At 48.6% G+C, this 19,907-nt stretch overlaps 1 protein-coding gene across 1 annotated transcript; it reads left to right on the top strand.

The window, feature by feature from the left end:
• The first annotated feature begins 753 nt into the window (after nucleotides 1-753).
• Nucleotides 754-19,707, top strand: LOC118838589 (CYFIP-related Rac1 interactor A-like). The gene is made up of 11 exons (XM_036745932.1): nucleotides 754-788; nucleotides 5,076-5,156; nucleotides 9,976-10,097; nucleotides 10,325-10,430; nucleotides 14,253-14,389; nucleotides 15,293-15,370; nucleotides 16,031-16,147; nucleotides 16,816-16,895; nucleotides 17,771-17,897; nucleotides 18,104-18,174; nucleotides 19,250-19,707. The coding sequence occupies exons 2-11, from the start codon at nucleotides 5,087-5,089 to the stop codon at nucleotides 19,311-19,313; spliced, it is 972 nt and encodes a 323-aa protein (XP_036601827.1). The 5' UTR covers nucleotides 754-788; nucleotides 5,076-5,086; the 3' UTR covers nucleotides 19,314-19,707.
• Nucleotides 19,708-19,907: the final 200 nt, after the last annotated feature.

Genomic DNA, 19,907 nt, shown 5'->3' with positions numbered 1-19,907 from the left:
GAGAGAAGGCAGTGACTTGGCCAAGGTCAAGCAGAGTTGGCACTAGAATCAGAGTCTCAGAGTTGGAAGGAACCCCAGAGGGTGTCCCTGAGCAGGGATCCCCTCTCCAGCATCCCGGCTTTTGCCGTTTCAGCTCCCCAGAACACCTGGCCTCTGCCTGTCAGAGCATCTTAACTGGCCTTGAGGGATGGATGGGGGATGCCTTGGGTCTGGAAGTACTCCCCATCCCCCTTCCCAGTGGGGGTCCACTGATAGGGCAGCCTTTTAGCTCCCATGGGTTGTGACAGAGCTAGAGATCAGAGATATCTTGGGTGTTAATCTTGGCTCCCTTCCTTACTAGGTATACAACCCTGGAGGCAATGGCTTGGTAAAGGCAAAAGAGCTGTAGAAACCATAAATGTGCATGGGTACATGCATAAATATGTTTGTACGCACATGTGTATGAGTACATATATGTATACACGTGTGTGTAGAAATACAGGCTGTCCCACAAATCTTAGTGCAGCTTTAAGTTTTAAGAGCTTCAGCTCGGGAGCACTCTGTGTGATACAAATATACATATGTAATTATACATTCGTGAGTGGGAGATGTGTATAATACACACAGTATACATACATGTATGTGTGCATATATACATGTCTATGCATAGACACACCTATAAGCAGGATGGCCTGTGATGATGGCCTGCCTCTCTGCTCTTTCCCCAGCCCCCTGCCAACGGAGGAAGTGGTGGATGCTGGGCATACAGCTGGGTTCCCTGTCACTGTCGTGTCTGTGTGAAGGTTGAGGTAAGGCCTGGAGGGGGAGCAGGCAGCAGGGGTAGAGGTGGGCTATGGGGAGGGGGGACCAAGGCAGGCTATGGCTCTCCAGGGAGGGAGGGAGGAATTAGGATACAAGAAAACAGCAAACGATTTTATGTCTTAATTCAATTCAACAAATACTGAGGGCCTGATGTACCAGGAAGAGGGGACTGAGTCAGAGGAATGGGCCAGAAGGAGTGATTGGCCAAGAGGGTCAGAGACCATCCAGGAGCAGAGAATGGCCAGGCAGAGGGATAGCCAAGGGGAAAGAGATCAGCCAGGAATAGGGGCAGACTAAGAGAGGAGGAACTGTCCAGGAGGGACAGAGATTGCTCAGGAGCAGGAAATGGCCAGGAGGGAAGGAGACAGTCAAGAAAAACAGAGATCAGCCAGGGACAGGGACTGGCCAGGAAGAGGAACAGCCAGGAGGGATAAGAGAGGGAACTGGCTAGGATGAAAGACAGAGACCAGCCAGGAGGAGGGGAGGGACTGGCCAGGAGGGACAGAGAGTGGCCTGGAGGAGAACCATCTTGAAGGAAGGTCATCCAGGAGGGACAGAGAAAAGGCAGGAGATACTGGCTAGCAGGGAGGACTGCCCAAGAGACTAGCCAGAGAAAGGGACAGAGACAAACTAGAATGAGATACTAGCCAGGAGGGATGGGTCAGAAGAGGTGACTGGCCAGGAGGAAAAACTAACCAGGAATAGGAAGGAACATTGAGCCAAGAGCTGAGACTGGGTAGGAAGGACAGAGAACAGCCAGGTAGGGGAACGGGTCAGAAAGGGGATTGGAAATCAGCAAGGAGGGAATATGGATTAGGAATGGTCAGCCAGGAAGATTTATCTAGGGGCATCTTGGTGGTGCAATGAATAGAGCACCAGCCCTGGATTCAGGAGGACCTGAGTTCAAATCCAGCCTCAGACACTTACTAGCGTGTGACCCTGGGCAAGTCACTTAACCATGATTGTCTCAAAAAAAAAAAAAAGGCAGGACCAGACATAAGAAGGAACTGGCTGAGATGAGAGACGAATGAAGACTAATACATTCTCCTTCCCTCAACTGCAGCGATGGAGGAAGGGACAGAATTAGCCTCCTCCAAAACAGTCACACTGAGAGCTCACATTTATGAGAGCTAGTGTGGTTCAATTTAAACAAAAATTTAAATTAGGGCGGAGAACCTCTGTCTGAATGTTAGGAATTTTCTGAACTGGGGGCTCGGAGTTATTGCAATTGTATTAATAACTTTGGGTCTGATAGAAACTTCATAGAATAGAGAGAGGGACCATGGTGGACCTGAGGGCCTTTATGTTGCCCCCTAGTAATTGTCATAATCAGGTCTGGCTGGTTAAATTTCCAGGGAGAGCAAGGAAGGGAAGTGTAGTCCCAGGAGAAAAGAATCTCAATTAAAATCTGTACTCAGAAACTTGCTAACTGTTATTTAACCTGTTTTCCTCAGTTTCCTCAGCTGTACAACGGGGATAATAATAGCCTCTACCTCCCAGAGTTGTTGTGAGGATCCAATGAGATAATATTTCTAACGCCCTTACCCCAGTGCCTAGCACATGGTAGTTGTCTAATGAATAATTCTTTTAAAAAAAATCATACCCCTAAACCACCCTCCAGGTAGAAGATAGGAAAGGTCTGTGGCAAGCATTCAGCTCCACTTGCCCTCATTTCCACAATCCACAGTGACCCCCGTGATGGAGGAGTTTGTTGCTTCCTGGAAAGGTAGCCCACCAGCATGAGTGGAGACAGAAGGAAGCCCAACCAGGACTCAGGATCTTTCACCTATCATATCTAAATGGGCACATGCACATGTGACCAATTAAGAGGTGGACATATTTCTGTTCCCGATCCTCCAGTCATTTCATATTACCAACAGCGCCTGATGATGCCATGGGCAGGTGCACACACAGGTATGTACACACACACACACACACACACACACACACAGCACCTTGCAGCTTCCCTATCCTTTGTCTCACACCTGAGAAGGAGGCATAGTAACCTCCGTGTTATTATGAGAGGTAGTGATTGTCACGAATACTAATCAACCCTCATTTGGTGTAGTGACTCACCACCTCTTAATGGCAATGATTTACCATTGACAAAACTCTTTTTCCCACAACAACCTCAGGAGATAGAGAGTGCAAAGATTATCATTCCCCACCTTAGCATATGAGGAAACTGAGAAAGCAGAACCCAAGTCTCCAGGACTCCTACCATTAAACAGTGCTGCCTCCATGATGCTAGAAAAATCGGGAATAAGGTCGAGTAGAAGCTTCTGGAAGGCCATGGGTGTTTTTTTTTTAATTTTTCAGTTTAATTCAAATCAACAAGTATTTTTTGTTGTTGTTTGGTCATGTCTGACTCTTTGTGACCTTAGTTGGCGTTTTCTTGGCCAAGATACTGGAGTGGTTTTTCCTTCTCCAGCTCATTTTACAGATGAGGAAACTGAGGCAAACAAGGTTAAGTGACTTGCCCAAAACATATACGAAGAACCTAGAAAGAAATTTGGTGTGGGGCAGGGGTAGAATGGTTTCAAGAAAAGACCTAGTGGCCTGAGCTGAGGCTGGGTTTTGAATGGAACCAGGGTTCCAAGAGATGGAATTGACAAGTCAGAACACTCCAGGTAAGGGAAATGAATGCTGTATGCTGGGAACAGCAAATAGGACAGGTTGGCTGCCATGATGGAGAGTGAGGGAGGAAGAGTAATGGAAAATAAGACTGGAAAGAGAGGATGGGGCCAGATTCTGAATGGTTTTAAATACCAAACTAAGGCACATGTATTCTCTCCCAAAAGCAACAGGGAGGCATGGGAGCTGCTTGATCAGGGGGATGACACGGCCAAGAGTTTGTCTTTATGTCCTTTGTACCTAGAATTATGCCTTGTACACCCTAGGTGTTTAATAAATGTAGAATTTAATTTAAGATACACATTGAGATTAGGATCACAGAATGTCGGCACTGAAAGGGACCCAGTGGCCATCAAGGCCAGCTCCCTCATTTTACAGATGGGAAAAGCCTTGTTCAAGGTCACACAATGAATGTGTCAGTGGCAGAGCTGCCCTAAAACCCAGGTTTCCTACCTTCTAAAGCTCTGCCAGGGCTCTTTTCCTTGGACCACACTGCTAAACCCAGGTCATGAAAGTGAAAACCAGGTTTCCTAGCACTTATGTGGCTCAGAGGACCCAGGAGACTCTTGGAGTAAGGACAGAGAGAGAACAGAGTTCACCTCTTTCAACCCCCTTCCCCTGTCTCTCCCAGGTCTGGAACTGGTGGCTATTTCCTAGAGATGGAGAGCTAAGAGCCCACTGCTGTTATCCTCCTGAGGCCCAGAAGGGTAGGGAGGAGGCAGGCTTTCTTCCAGAATCTCCTCCGCCCCAGGTGTCTGAAAGCCAGCAGAAGCTAGACCAGCCTAGGGGGTCTGAGGGAGAAAGGGCTGGTCAGGCCTCAGTCAGAGTCAGAGGCACCATCTCAACTCGACCAGGAGGAAGTGGGGAGGGAGGTATCAAGAGCTGGGGGGTGGGGGGGTAGGGAGGGAGAGACAGCCACACAGGAAATGCCCATCAACTCCCTGGGGCACTCAGCTTCCCTTCCCAGCTGGGCTTGGTCAGCAGGGCAGACAGCAGTAGTGGCAGGAGCCACCCCCTCCTCTCCCCAGCACAGCCCCCCCAGCCCACGTCAGGGCAGGTCTGTTCTTGGAGGATAGAGAAGAAGTCCTGGGGGTGACCCCCAAGGTGCCTGGGCAGGAGGGTACAGAAGGGTACAGGAGGACAAAACACGTGAGTCAGAGGCTTACAGGATTTATTACTGGAAGGGACTTTATGGGGGTTCTGGTCCAACCCTATCATTTTATAATGGGAAAACTGAGGGTCGAGGCTATTCAAGTGACTTGCCTCAAGTCATCAACTAGTTTGTAGCAAAGCAGAGATTCAAATATCAGAGATGGACAGATCTTAGAGATGATCCTACACAACACTCCTCATTTTAACATGGGGAAACAGGCTGAGAGGAGTTAAGTAATCCCCTAAGATTACACGGGAGGGCAGGGAATGCCCTAGGACTTAATGAAAGCTAGTCTCCTGTCCAGGGCTCTGTCTGTCCTGCCAGGCCATCTCTCCTTAGAGTCAAGTCCTTGGTCCTCCTATGAGAGTGGGAGTGTGGCTAGGCCCTGGGCGGCGTGAGTGGGGAGTCCTCGGATGGGGCAAGGGAGGGGGGATAGGGAAGATCTGCTATGCCTGCTTTCCCACTCTGTTTTGTTTCTATCCCTCAGGTGCGCTGGCCATGGGCAACCTCATAAAGGTATTGGGCAAAGATTTCGAAAACTGTCCCCATTTTTTCCTGGATTTTGAAAGTAAGTTTGAGAGGTCCTCGGTGCCACGGTGGCAGGAGGGAGGAGTCGATGCTCTCCTGGCCAAGGGAGGAGTTCCAGCCGAATGGCAGGGCCTGAGGCCCTGGGGTGTCGCCTTCCTTTGCTAGGATCAGCTCGGCCGGGCTGGGCCCTACTTGTGAGGACTTCGTAGGGTTGTTGGGAGGCTTAAGCAAGATCTTCTATGTAAGGCAGTCTACAACCTTCAGAGCACTCTGAAAATGCCAGCTGCAAATATTATTAACTCATCACCTCCCGAGGAAGTCTTTTGAGACAACTCTGACAGGCTCTAGGATCCTCCATCTAGAGCTGAAACCGGCTAGTCTCAACCCCCACCCCCATTTTACACAGTAGGAAACCAAAGAAGGGGAGCAATTGGCCCAGGATCCTATAAGTAGAAAGTGGTGGGGCTAGGATTCAAACCCAAGCCCTTTTGGCTCCAAATTCAGTGGCCTTTTCATTGTACCATTCTGCCCTGTTAGGAAGTTTGTCCTAATATCTTTGGCAAGTTTCTTTTTTACCTGTTTTCTGTTGTTCCATTGCTCAATTGTGTCTGACCCTTCCTGACCCTGTGGACTCTACTGTCCATGGGACTTTCTTGGCAAAAGATACTGGAATGGTTTGCCATTTCCTTCTCCAGTGGATTAAGGCAAACAGAGGTCAAGTGACTTGCCCAGGGTCACATAGTTAGTAAATGTCTGAGGCTGGATTTGAACTCAGGTCATCCAGACTCCAGGTCTAGCGCTCTGTGTGCTATGGTGCCACCTAGCTGTTCTCTATATTGCAGCTAAAATGCTACCTGTCTTATTTTGAAACAAGGTTGCTGAGGGCTTTTGGGAGGAGAGGGGCTTGGACCCCAACCCCTTGGAACCTTAGCCCATCGGGGTCTTTATAATACTGGCATGGTAAGAGATGGGGGACTCCGGATGTTTGCTGACAAAAGAGCCAAGGCCCCATGTTCATCACCCGCTCCCAGGATCGTAAGGACGTGAATGCCAGGCCCCTTCTCTCTTCTGTCTCCGATTCTCTCTCCTCCCCAAACCAGAGGCTGGTCAAAGCCCCTGAGATCCACAGTCCTGTGGGAGGAAGGAATCAGGAAGGGGCCTAAAGTGGGCGGGAGAGAAAGAAGAGGAAGCAGAGGGGAAGGAGAAGAAGAAAGAGGGAACTGGGAACAAAGCAAGCAGCTGACATCATCACAGAGTCCTGTGGAGAGCTTCCGAATACTCTGCCAGCCTGCTCCTTCTTTCCCTCTTGGAAGGCCTTGAATGTTGGACTTGGCAACTCAGGTAGATTTGGAGATAGACAGAAGAGACTTGGGGCATTGCCTAAACCAGGGTTGAGGAACCATGGCCTCGAGGCTACATGTGGCCCTCTAGATCCTCAAGTGTGGTCCTTTGGCTGTCTATCAACTTCATAGAACAAATCCTTTTATTAAGGGCACCTCAATTATGTTGGTCCTAGACCAAATCCCTTGTTTTACAGAAGAGGAAAGGAGCCCAGGGAGGGACCAAGGTCATGTGCCAGGGAGTCTCAGAGGCCGGACTAGACCCTGTGTCTTTGCCCAAGACTCTCCCCATGACCCCCTTTGAAATGCATATTCTCAGTGGCAGTCGATCTTCATTCTTGATGGGTGGATCTGATATTTGGAAAGATTCCACAGCCATCCTAAGCATTTTATTTTATGCCTTAAAAAAGTTATTCTGAGAATGGGTCCAGCAGACACACAGAAAAGGTTAGGAACTCCTGCTCTGCCCAACCCTCTCATGAGGTCTCAGGTTTGGTTAAAGGCTGTGCTTTGCTTCCAACTACAGCTCTGGTTTTGCTGGATAAGGACAAAGTGCTTCAGGGCTGGATATTGCCCTAGTGCTGGAAAAGGCCAAAATGACCCCAGCATCGACCAGAGGAGGAAACAGAAGACCAAAGAGGGGAAGGGATTTGCCCAAGACATCATCCACAGTGAATGAAGGGCAGCACCAAGAGCAGAAACCAAGTCTTCCCAGAATCACAGAGGTGGAAGGAGCCTTAACCGAGGACCTTCTGATCCAGACCCCTCATTTAAAAAGTAGATTGAGAACCAGAGAGAGGCAGAGATCTACCTGCCCAGGGACCTCCACCGAGTCAGTGGCAGAGCTGTGGCTAGACTCCAGGCATCCAGACTCCTGCCTAGTGCTCTTTCTCTGCCCCCTCCAAATGCCTCCCTACACAGCTTCTCCCCACATCCAGGCTTTTAGATCTGGCCCCTCCTGCCTCCTAAGGCCCCACCCTGCAATCACCCCAGCTCCCATGGGTGGGGAGCCACAGAGAAAGGATCCTAGAATGCTTTCTGCTCCCACTAAGGCAGCAGGACTATCCGCTGAATCAGGCACATTACCATCTAGATACATCAAACCTTCTAGGTATGGAACAAATCCTTTTATTAAGGGGATTTGTTCTGTGAAGTTTGGATTCAGTCAAAGGGCCGCACCGGAGGACCTAGAGGGCCATGTGTGGCCTCAAGGAGGCCACAGGTTTCCCACCCCTGGGAGTGACACCTGTCCCCCAGCCTCTGAATAAAAACAAACAATCACAGCATGTATTTCTATGGCACTTCTAAGATTTACAAAGCTCCCCCCCTCTTGACAACACCGTAAGGCAGGTAGGACAGATGTTATTAGCCCCATTTCACAGAAGAGAAAACTAAGACACAGAAGGGGAAGAACTTCCTTAAATTCACACAGATATCTTTCTCAAGAGCCAGAAAAGAAGCAGGTCGTTAACAAAAATAACAAGTCCCATTTCTTTAGCCCTTTTAAAGGTTTACAGAAGCACTTTGCTCACAATAACCCTACAAGACAGGGTTAAATGTCCCCATTTCACAGAGTCAGAGACTGAGGCCCAGTGAGGGGAAGCCACTCGGCCAGGCCACACAGAGAGTTGGTGCCCAGGCCAGGACTCAGGCCTCCCTCTAGCTTCTGGCTCAAGGCCTCAGAGCAGAGCCGTCCCATTTCTACTCATCTTGGTAGTCATGGGGCAGGGGTCCATGAGAAGGGAAGGAGGGAACGAGGGCTGCCCCTTTTGGAAGAGAAGAGTGGCTCTGTCTTTCTTTGTCAGCTCTGGCCTTTCCTTGTTCCCATCTACCAATGCTCACTGCCATCCTGAGGACAGGAAGAGACTGCAGCGCATCAGCCATCAGACAGACGAACAGATGGATGGAAGGATGGACGGACTTTGCCACCTCAAGCCTCCTGAGTGTCGGCAGTGCCCCAGACCAACCCAGTTCAATGCCACTTTCCCAAGAGGCTTCTCAGGGCCACAGATCCATGCTATTAGCTGGCTATTTAGATGATCATCTCTCTCTACAAATTCCAAATTTCAAACCCCCTATTTCATGGTGTTGGTTTTAAGAGTCTCCCAACAACCTTGTGAGTGGGCATCATTTTACAGATGAAGAAACTGAGGCCCAGAAAGGGAAAGTGGCTGGGTCACTGTGGTCCTATGGTGTGTGGCAAGGACTCCCCAATCCCTGGGCAGGGGCTCTTTCCCATTCCTGACTCTAGCCAAGGCTCCTGACCAGCATGGTCTCTATCCAGAGAGCCCTTAAAACATGGAGTGTCAGAGCTGAGAGGGCCTTTAGAACACAGGATGTCAGGGCTGGGATGGCCCTTAGAACATGGAGTGTCAGAGCTGAGAGGGATCTTAGAACATGGAGTGTCAGAGCTGGAAGAGAGCTTAGAACATGGAGTGTCAGAGCTGAGAGGGCCTTTAGTACACAGGATGTCAGAGCTGGGATGGCTCTTAGAACATGGAGTGTCAGAGCTGGGAGAGAGCTTAGAACATAGGAAGTTAGAGCTGAGAAGGACCTTAGAGATCAACCAGTCCTAGCTCCTTCTTTTTGCAGATAAGGACATTGAGACCAGATGGGGAAAAGGTTTGCACAAGGTCATAAAGCTTGTCAGAACTAAGACTAGAACCCAGGCCTCTAGACCTCCAGGAAAGCATACTTCCTGCTGCCTGGCACTACCACTGAGGAAATTGGCCAAGGAAGATGCTATCCTTCAGGAAGGAATGCTGAGTTCCTGTGGAGACGTTCTCAATCCCTTAATTCTTCACTGAATTCTCCATGTAGGAGCCTCAGAAGGCAAGGCACAACTCACTTCCTCATGTGTGGAGTCCTATTCCAGAGAAGCAGAGCCAGGGCTGGGCAGGAAGTGCAGTTCAGTGGCCATGTGGGAATGGGGGCTGAAGAGGTGGGGTGGGGGTGGGGTTGAAAGCAAGGGGTTTGTGGTGCTTTGGAGGGAGAGAGACAGGGTTCAGGCTCCCACCAGAAGGGGGAGGTAGGAGAGTAGAAGGTTCATCCTAAGCAAATACATTCCTCAGCCTCTTGAGTTCCTTCCACATGAATCTCTTTGGTTCCATCTCTTTTTCAAGGTTTCCTTTCTCATTTTCAGACCACAGGTGGTGGAGATGCTCCAAGCAATGACGGGGGAGGGAAGGGATGGAGAGAGTGCCTGGCCAGAGGAGGAGACCTCTGTAGAAACAGCTCAGTCACTTTCAGGCAGGAGGTCTAGGGGAAGTCACTGCCCAGATTCTCAGAGGACAAGAGTGGGCTCGGCTCTGGACAGAGTGTGATCAAGCTACCATAACTGCTCTTCCCAACCATCTAAAGTCCAGACTTGGGGGGTGAGAGAAGAAAGGGGGTCCAGGGGACCTTGCTGCTGTCCATCACTAACTCCTGAACAAAACTGGTACTAGTGACTGAGCAGCTTGGCCTCCTGGGCCCACAGCGCCTGAAACTGAAGCGGCTCTTTCTGGGTGGTCCTCACAGATGCACAGCCCACAGAAGCAGAGACAGCTGTGTGGAACCAGGTCAGCGCCGTCCTGGAGGAAGCCCAGGGCATCTTGGCAGAACTGCAGTCCTATACTGGAGCTGGCCAGGAGATTCGGGAGGTATGGGTCTTAGGGCTCCCTCCGGCCTGCCCTGGCTCTGGGGTCCTCTGTCTGCGGAGGCCCGAGGCAAAGTCTGGTAGAGGAAAACGGTTCTATCTTGTGCTTGGTGGCCTATGGAGAGGGCCATGAGCTTGCTCACAGAGTGAAAGGGTAGTGACTGGGGAGGCAGAATCTTGGATTCGGAGGGGCCTGGATCATGCTAGCCCAAGCTCCTTTTCTTTTCACAGGCTATCCAAAACCCAACTGACCTCCCACTTCAGGAGAAGGCATGGAATGCAGTGTGCCCGCTCGTGGTCAAGCTCAAACGCTTCTATGAATTCTCCCTTCGACTGGGTAAGGATCCAAGCAGCCCAGGAGGCTGCACAGGAGATGCCATAGCCCTCTCTGAGCTCTCTCTGTCCTGGCTTCTGGGCCCTGGCAAGCTCATCGAGTTCACTTCCATCCCTGACACATAGCAAGCACCCAACAAATGAGGGGAATTGCATTTACCACATGTACTGTGAGCTCCTACTGTGCGCAGCACTGCAAGTTGAGGAGGAGGTGGGGAACAAGACCAGGGCTGGGGGTCCCTCAAGGACACAACCACACTAGCAGACTGAACGTGAATGTGACCAAGGTCATGGGAGAGGTAACACCCTGCTATGGGTGGTCACAGGGAGGAAGAGTCTTGATTCGGTGGCAGGAGACCTGGCTTTGGCTCATTCACATCCCAGCTTCGTCACTTGGCCTTGGCCAAGAGGCCGCCTCTCTCCTCTCCAAGCCTCGGTTTCCCCATCTGTAAGATGAAGGGATTGCTCCTAAGGTCCCTTAAAGTTTCTAAAGCTATGATTCTATGAACCTGAACTTTTTAAGGGAGGGAGCAGGGAAAAGCCTCCTGGAGAATGTGGGATTTGATATGGGCCTCAGAGGATGGCAAGAATTTCTATCAGCATAGATGGAGTGTAGGAAAAGGTCATTTCTGGTTTAATCATAGAAATATTATCTCATTTGATTCTGACAACAACCCTAGGAGGCAGATGCTGTTATTATTCCCCATTTTCCAGGTGAGGAAACTGAGGCAAACAGAGGTTAAGTGACTTGCCCAGGGTCACACAGCTAGTGAGTGTCTGAGGCAGGATTTAAACTCAGTTCTTTCTGAATCCAGCTCCAAGGCTCTCTACCTACTGCACCACCTAGTTGCCTCTGGTTGAAGAACAGACTGAGCAGAGGGTATATGAGCAGAAAAGCCTGAGATGTGTTGTTCAGTCTGGGTTTCCTTCGATACATCACTCCCCTCCCTCACCACTCAAGCCAGAAGGAGAGATCTGGGTACACTCCTTGCTCCCTACGGCCAAATGGCCAGGCCATTTGTCCGCTTCCATCCCTCCATCAAACCTTAACTCTTCAAAGTCCATACTGCCATGTTCTAGTAACTCATTCTGGCTGCTATCATTTACCAACTTCCAGGTCAACTTTCTCAATGACTCTCCACCCTCTCTGCTGCCATCATACTTGGGACCTCACGATTTGTTTGGACAACCTCCTGCACATCCTGAAATCCCAGTTCCCCAACCTCTTTATCCTCCTTCTCTGCCCCATTTCAGCAATATTTCATCAGCATGTCTGCCAGCTATCAGAATTGGGTCACCTCCAAAACTGAGGTCTTGGAAACTCCACTCTGACCACAGCCTCCTTTTCTTCTGCCTCTCTCAATCCCTGTATTACTCTTTGCCCTTGCTCACCTTGCTTTAATTGATCCCTCATGCTCCCATGCCTGCGTGGGCTCCATCAGCTTCCATACCTACCTCAACTCCTCTGACCTTATTTTTTCTTCTTTTCTTCAGGACCAAGAAGTCTTTTCTATTTCCCTCTTTGGTAACAATATACCCTCCCCCAACCTCACAAACACTTTATTTACACTTCTCTGATACACTTTTTTTCTTTTCTTACTAAAAGAATTTATTTTTGCATTCTTTTCTTTTTAAATTTTGAATTCCAAATTCTCTCCCACCCTTCCGCTCCGTCCCACTTCCACTGAGAAGGCAAGCCACATGATATCAATTGTGCATGTGAAATCAGGCAAAACATTTTCATATAAGATGTATCTCCCCCAAAAAAGCAATAAAGTGAGAAAGTTATACTTCAGTTTGCACTCAGAGTGCATTAGTTCTCTCATTTTTTGTCATGAATCTTTTGGAATTGTCTCAGATCATTGTATTGATCAGAATAGCGAAGCTGTTCACAGCTGGTCATCCTTACAACACTGCTGTTACTACGTACAACGACCTGGTTCTTCTCACTTCACTTTGCATCAGTTCATGTAGGTCTTGCCATGTTTTTCTGAAATCATCCTGCTCGTCATTTCTTGTAGCACAATAGTATTCCACCACAATCATATCCCACAACTTATTCAGCCATTCCCCCATTAATGGGCATGTCCTCCATTTCCAATTCTTTGCCACCACAAAAAGAACTACTCTAAATATTTTTGTACCCATAGGTCTTTTTTCCTTTTTCTTTAGTAGTGGTATTGCTGCGTCAAAGGCTATGCAGAGTTTTATAACCCTTTGGCTATAGTTCCAAATTTCTCCAGAGTAGTTGGACCAGTTCACAACTTCACCAACAGTGCATCAGTGTATCTATTTCCCCTCTCCCCCTCCAGTATTTTTCATTTCCGATAGGTATGAGGGGGCATCTCAGAGTTGTTTTAATTTGCCTTTCTTTAATCAATAGTGATTTAGAGTATGTTTTCATAAGACTATAAATAGCTTTGATTTCTTCTTCTGAAAACTGCCTCTTCATATCCTTTGACCACTTATCAATTGGGGAATGGCTCTTATTTTTATAAATTTGACTCAATTCTATACTCAGTATATATGTGAGAAATAAGGTCTTTCTCAGAGAAATTTGCTATAAATTTTTTTATATCATTTCATTGTCTTTGGTAACTTTTGGCAAAATATAGCTTCTCTGATTATCCCTTTTAATTAAGCTTATTTTTGCTTTTGCCTTGTCCAAGATCATGATTGCTACCTCTGCCTTTTTTTTAGCTCACTTAATGTTGCATATTATCATTTTCTATGTATGTGTCATGGACAGCTAGGTGGCTCTGTGGATAGAGCACCAGGCATGGAATTCAAATCTGGCCTTAGACACTTAGTAGCTGTGTCACTCTGGGCAAGTCACTTAGCCCTGTTTCCTCATCTGTAAGATGAGCTGGAGAAGGAAATGACAAACCACTCCAGTATGTTTGATAAGTAAACCCCAAATGGGGTCACAGAGTCGGACACGACTGAAATGACTGAATGACAACATGCATTTGTCACAGTCCCTCTGTGAACTCTGAACTCTTCCTGTTGCTCAGTTGGCCCGCCATTTCCTTCTCTGGGTCATTTTACAGATGAGGAAACTGAGGCAGACAGGGTGAAGCGACTTGCCCAGGGTCACACAGCTAGGACGCGTCTGAGGCCAGATTTGAACGCAGGTCTTCCTGGCTCCGACCTGGTGCTCCACCCAGCTGCCCTCTGAACTCTTAAACAAACCATATATTTCCTCCTGCCCCTCACTGTGCCTAACACAGTGCTGTATACAGAATAAGAGTACAGTGGACAATACAAGTTTGCTGTAGGAAGAAGGCATGCAGCAATGCAGGTGGAAGGTTAAGATAAGTAAAGCTGGATGAACCGATGGCTGATTTCTTGGGACTGATAATAGCTAGTGTTTATATAGTGCTTTAAGATTTGCAAAGTGATAGAGCGTTGAACTTGGAATCAGGAAGACCTGAGTTCAAATCCCGCCTCAGACGCTTGCTAGCTGGGTGACTCTGGTTAAGTCATTTCACCGCTTTTAGCCTCAGTTTCCTCATCTGTAAAATGGAGCTGATAATAGCACCCTTTTCCAGAGTTGTGAGGGTACACTGAGATAATGTATGTAAAGTGTTTTGCAAACCTTAAAATACTATATAAATGAATCACAGCGCTTAAAGTGAAAGTCCATGGTCCTAGGCCCCAGGCTCCAGCCATCCCAGTTAAGGTGGATGGTCCCTGATGGATTCCTGCTCAGAGGGGCTGGCTGGACCCAGCACCTCCAGGAACCCTCCCAGTTTGAGGATTCCACGATGCCACCACGGCCTGACACGGGCACATTCTCCCTTCTCCCCATGCTCCCCTCCCCCAGAGAACGCCCTGAGGAGCCTCCTAGAAGCCCTCACCAGCCCCCCTTACGCCCCGACGCAGCACCTAGAGAGGGAGCAAGCCCTTGCCAAGCAGTTTGCTGAAATCCTACACTTCACGCTCAGTTTTGATGAGCTCAAGGTAACCTTGGGGACCCCGGGCAGAGGGGAGAAAATGAAGAGGGAGAAGGGCAGAGTTTTCTACAGAGTGTTTGATTCCTGCCCTGAAATGACCCATTCCTGAAGCTACTTCTCCAGCCCTTGCTGGGGATACTGAGTCCTTGCAACATTCATCAGAGGGACCCTGGACTAAAGGGTCAGCAGCACGGTGGAAGGAGTCCTGGCTAAGGCCAAAAAACCTGGGCTCTATCCCAACCTCCCTTATTGATTAGGTGTGTGACCTTCCTCTGTAAAATGAAGAAGTTGACCTACAATTGCTAATTGATCTTAAAGCACACTCCTAACCCTAACTTTCTATATATATTCTAATGTTCCATTTTAGGGCCTCTATAGCTCTGACGTTTGGTGAGGGAGTCTTCTCCAGTACTGACAGTCTGTGTTCTAAGACATCCCTGATATTATATGTTCTAAGACCCCTCCCAGCTCTGAGATTCTGGGTTCTAAGGCCCCTCCCAGTTCTGACATTCTGGGTTCTAAGGCCCCTCCCAGTTCTGACATTCTGGGTTCTAAGGCCCCTCCCAGTTCTGACATTCTGGGTTCTAAGGGCCCTCCCAGCTCTGACATCCTGTGTTCTAAGGTCTTTTCCAGAAACAATCACCTGTGTTTCAAAGTGTTTCAAAGATCAGATGCTAAGTGTGACCCTCTAATTCAGCCTTGGGGCTCCACAAGGCCTGGCCTTGCCCAAAGGCCTGCTGGACACACACAGGGTTTTTGCTTGGTTTTCACCTTGAACAATGGACCCAGGCATGCAGACCTCATGTATGTTCTTCACTGCCCCTCTCCACTCTGGTCCCAGTACTGTTAGGTGTTTTGGGAAGGTAGGACCAGGGTACCAATGGCCATTAAGCTTTACTCTTTCTCTCAGATGACAAACCCTGCCATTCAGAATGACTTCAGTTACTACAGAAGAACCATCAGCCGAAACCGTATTAATAACTTACAGGTGAGACAGTGGGCTGAGGGTGGCAGAGAGAAGTATGGCAGGGTCAGCTGGGGAAGGGACTCATGGAATGAATCTTTACAGACCTGTTGAACTGTTAGGAAACTCAGAGAAAGATCACGGTGGCTCCACTCTTAGCTTGGTCATTGTGGTGAAGTGACTTTGGACAAGTCCCCTTCCCTCCCTAGGCCTGGTTTTCTCATCTGTAAAATGAGGGAGTTGGAGATAATCTTCAAGGTCTCTTACAGTGCTGACATTCTATGTTCCAAGGCCCTTTCAGCTGGGAAATTCTGTGTTCTAAGATCCTTCCCAGCTCTGACATTCTGTGTTCTTAGGCCCCTCCCAGCTCTGACATTCTGGCTTCTAAGGCCTCTCTCAGCTCTGACATTCTCTGTTCTAAGGCCTCTCTCAGCTCTAATGTTCTGTGGTTCTAAGTCACAAAATGGATCCTGTACTCAGCCCATCTATCCATGTCAGATTATTCTTGGTTCCTCTCTAACCTTGGATTGGTTGGACACAGCTTGCGGACAGAGCACTCTGAGCCACCGTGGAGGACTGGGGGTGGGGGTGTGTGGAAGTAGTGGATCTGGGTGATCTCTCATCCCCAGACCATTTTCATGGTGTGACCTACACCTTGCACCATTCCCCTTTTGGGTCTTGCAGCTGGACGCTGAGAGTGAAGTCAACAATGAGATGGCCAACCGAATGTCTCTCTTCTATGCAGAAGCCACCCCCATGCTCAAAACCCTAAGCAATGCCACCACCAAGTTTGTATCTGAGGTAAGAGCTCTCCTGGGTCAGGTGGGAGGAAGTCTTAAATCTCTGAACAAGAAGAAAGTCTTTAGCGTGGAGGAGGCCGCTGGAGCAAGACTACAGGTCCCAGGGCAGGCATGGTGGTACCTTGGGGGGATGAGAAAGCTTTCCCTAACTGACCCTTTTTGAATAATGTTCATATACACACAACACACACATGCACACACACACACACACATACACACACACACACATACATCCCCTCACCACCTTTTATCTTTTATCCGCTTCCAATGAGGCATCAACAGCCATACCCTCTCAGGGAGGAGTGAATAGAAACAAGATGGTGGAGTCAACAGGTTGGAAACTGTTGGAGGTGGTAAGGAAGCTTCTAGAGAATGAGGCGAAGTCAACAAGGATTTCCTTAAGTGCCTACTGTGTGCCTGGCACTGTACTAACCACTGGGGATACAAAGAAAGGCAAAAACAGTCCCCATCCTCAGGGTGCCCACAATCCAATGGATTAATTGCCTCCCTTTCAAGAAGAGAACCGTTTCCACTAAGCAGGGAGCCTACCTTTGGGCTAGACCCGGCCTGGTCAGAGAACCGGAGCCTGAAGGGGGGGCAACTGTATGGTGGGGAATAGGAGAGGGACATAAGTCAGGGGAATGACTGGGTCCCGTTCTCTCCTCCCAGAACAAGACGCTCCCCATTGAGGACACTACAGATTGTCTGAGCACCATGGCCTGTGTCTGCCGGGTGATGTTGGAGACACCGTGAGTACAGCCAGCACTCAATCTCCCCACCCCAGTCCTCCACCCTCGGTCAGCCTGGCTATCACAGTCAAGCAGTAGACAGTTATGCAGTGGGCAGGGCCCGCCAGGGGCCAAGAAGCAGAAGGTCTTTAGCAGAACCTACACCCCCCACATCTGACTCTCGAGTGTCACTGAATTTCGGAGTTTCTGAATTTCAGAGCTGGATGGGACCTCAGAACCTAGAACATTCAAGCTAAAAAAGACTTCAGGATATAGATTGTCAGACCTAGCAGAAACTTTCGGTCATTGACTATTAGAGCTAGAAGGAACCTTAGAACCTAGAACAGGTGGTACAGCAGATAAGAGTGTTGGGCCTGGAGTCAGCAAGATCCAAGTCCAAACCTTGCCTTGAATATTTACTAGCTGTGTGATGCTAGGCAAACTATGCCCCATCTCCTCTTCTATAAGACGAGGGTAATGATAACCTGCCTTGCACAGTTGTTGCGATGGCCCAGTGACATGGTGTATTTGTTCTGCACACCTGAAAGCAAAATATAAAAGTTATTATTACACTATCATGACCATACATCATATCACAAAGTTATTATGACTATTAAAGCACTTAAACTGTTAAGATGTGGAGTATAGTTTAGAATATGGAAACATTGGGACACAGGGCATAGAATGTTAGAGGCAAAAAGGACTCTCTGGTAGAACGCAAGCGCTGAGAAATAACTTAGAAATCTCCAACCCTCTCATTATACAGATGGGAAAATTGAGGCCTAGAGAGGAGAAGAAAGTTGTTGAAGGCCATAGCAAGAGTCAGCATCAGGCCAGGACCAGGCCCCGGCTTCTTGCCTTCCAAGTCACTCGTTCTCCTCTCTCCCCTGGGACAGGGAGTATAGGAGCCGGTTCACCAACACGGAGACCCTGCTGTTCTGTATGCGTGTCATGGTGGGCGTCATAATCCTCTACGACCACGTGCACCCAGTGGGGGCCTTTGCCAAGACGTCCAAAATTGATGTGAGCCCAGGATTCCAAGATGGGGGGCAGCAGGGCTGGGACAGGAGCCGAAGGATGATGCCGGCGGGAGGGGCCCTTAGGGACAGGTGCCACACTTGCTTCTGGATTTGTCTGAGGCCTGAGAATTGGAGTGGTGGGGGGAGACCTTGACAGAGCATCTCCCCTCCTCTACCAGGGCCTGACTATATCACTGCTTACCTCCTCAGATGAAAGGCTGTATTAAAGTTCTGAAGGATCAACCTTCCAACAGCACCGAGGGGCTTCTGAATGCACTTAGGTGAGTCTCGACCAGACAAGCAGATTCTCCACTCCTAAAGGGGGTTGGGAAATAAAATTCACATTGAGCTCCCTGAAAATCATGACACTTAAGGCACCTCTTCCCTCTCCACACACACTTGCATGTAAAGTGCCCCAGATTAGCTACTCCAGGTTTCAGGTTCTCTATGAGTCCACATGCACTCATTCTAACTGATGAGCCCCCACCAGTGAGTTTATTTTTTTCTAGTCAAGCAGAAGACACAATTTATTCAAAGCAAAGGAATTTAATGGAATAGTAATGAAGGTTTACAATAGAGTAATCCATCTTCTCCCCTGTTCCTCCAAGGGAGGGAATAAAGGTCTGGTGAATGGGGGGTAGGGATGTCTGGAGAGGCAGTAGAAGACAATGGAATGAGATCCGGACTAGGAACCAGGACAACAGAGTCTGGTCCTAGTTCTGCCATTGTGTGAGTATAGACAAGTCCTCTGACCCTGTGGGGTTGAATTTCCTCTGTCTATAAGAATGAGAGAATCAGACTAAGGTTCCTCCCAGATCTAAGATTCTGCAGATCATCAGGGCTGACTTCTTCCAACCTAGCAGAGAAGGAAACTGAGGCTGGTTGCTTTGCCCAGAGTCCCAATGGGATGAGATGGCAAGGCCACACTAGAAACTTCATCCTCTCCTTCTTGGATCATGTTGCCTACTAGAATCTTGGAGGAGAAGCTCTAGAGAAAGACCATTTTATAGTTGAGGAAACTGAGGCAAACAGAGGTTAAGTGACTTACCCAGGATCACACAACTAGTAAGTGCTTGAGGTCAAACTTGAACTCAGACCTTCCTGACTCCCAGGCCCAGCCTTCTATCTACTACACCACCTAGATGCCAAGAATTGATATCAGAGTCCAGGAATTGATGACAGGAGGATATGAGTTCAAATCACAGTTCTGATGCTTACTACTCATATGACTTTGGGCGAGTCCCTCCATCTCTTTGGGCCTCAGTTTCCCTGTCTGAAAAAATGAGTGGGTTGGACTCAATAGAGTCTCAAGTCCCTTTAGATTCTAAATCCTATTATTCTATGATCTTCCCCCAGGTACACCACCAGGCACCTGAATGATGACACCACCTCCAAACAGGTCCGAGCCCTGCTGCAGTAAGGCACTTGAGGGGAATAGGTCCTGACTCCAAAGCTCCAGCCTCAACCTTGAACTTCAGCTGAATTTTAATGTTGCCATGATGTGAATATAAAAAACCATGACCATATTTCTCATTTTATAAAGGGAAAAGTTTTAAAAAACAAACACAAAAACAGTTCCCCACCACCACCTCCAGCTTATCTTGACCACCTCCCTTCCTGCCTGTCTCCCCCAGTCCTGATCCCACTGAACTCCAGGGGTGGACAGCCGGCCCCCACCCCTTTTTCCCATGAAGGTGATATGACTAGTTTATGCCTGCTTTTCCAGGAAACTGAGATAAGGTTGTCTGCCAGCCTCCACTTGGCCTTCCCCAGTTCCTCCTGGACCCATGATGGTGATTCCCATGTTACAGAAAGCCTGGCTACTCTCTCAAATTTGGACTGGTACTGTCCAGTCCCTGGGCAGTGGACCTAGAAGGACTCTAGCCTTGAGGCTTTGGGACTCTGGTCTGGGCTTGAGTTGAAGTGTTTGTGAGAGGAAAAAAGCCTTCCTTATTAAGACCATGAGATATTTATGTAAATAAGTTAAGGGAGTCCTCCATGGGGGTCAACCTAA

The sequence above is a fragment of the Trichosurus vulpecula genome, chromosome 2 (genome assembly GCF_011100635.1).
Source record: "Trichosurus vulpecula isolate mTriVul1 chromosome 2, mTriVul1.pri, whole genome shotgun sequence".
NCBI classification, from domain to species: domain Eukaryota; kingdom Metazoa; phylum Chordata; class Mammalia; order Diprotodontia; family Phalangeridae; genus Trichosurus; species Trichosurus vulpecula.
This window is presented reverse-complemented; position numbering and strand designations above follow the sequence as displayed.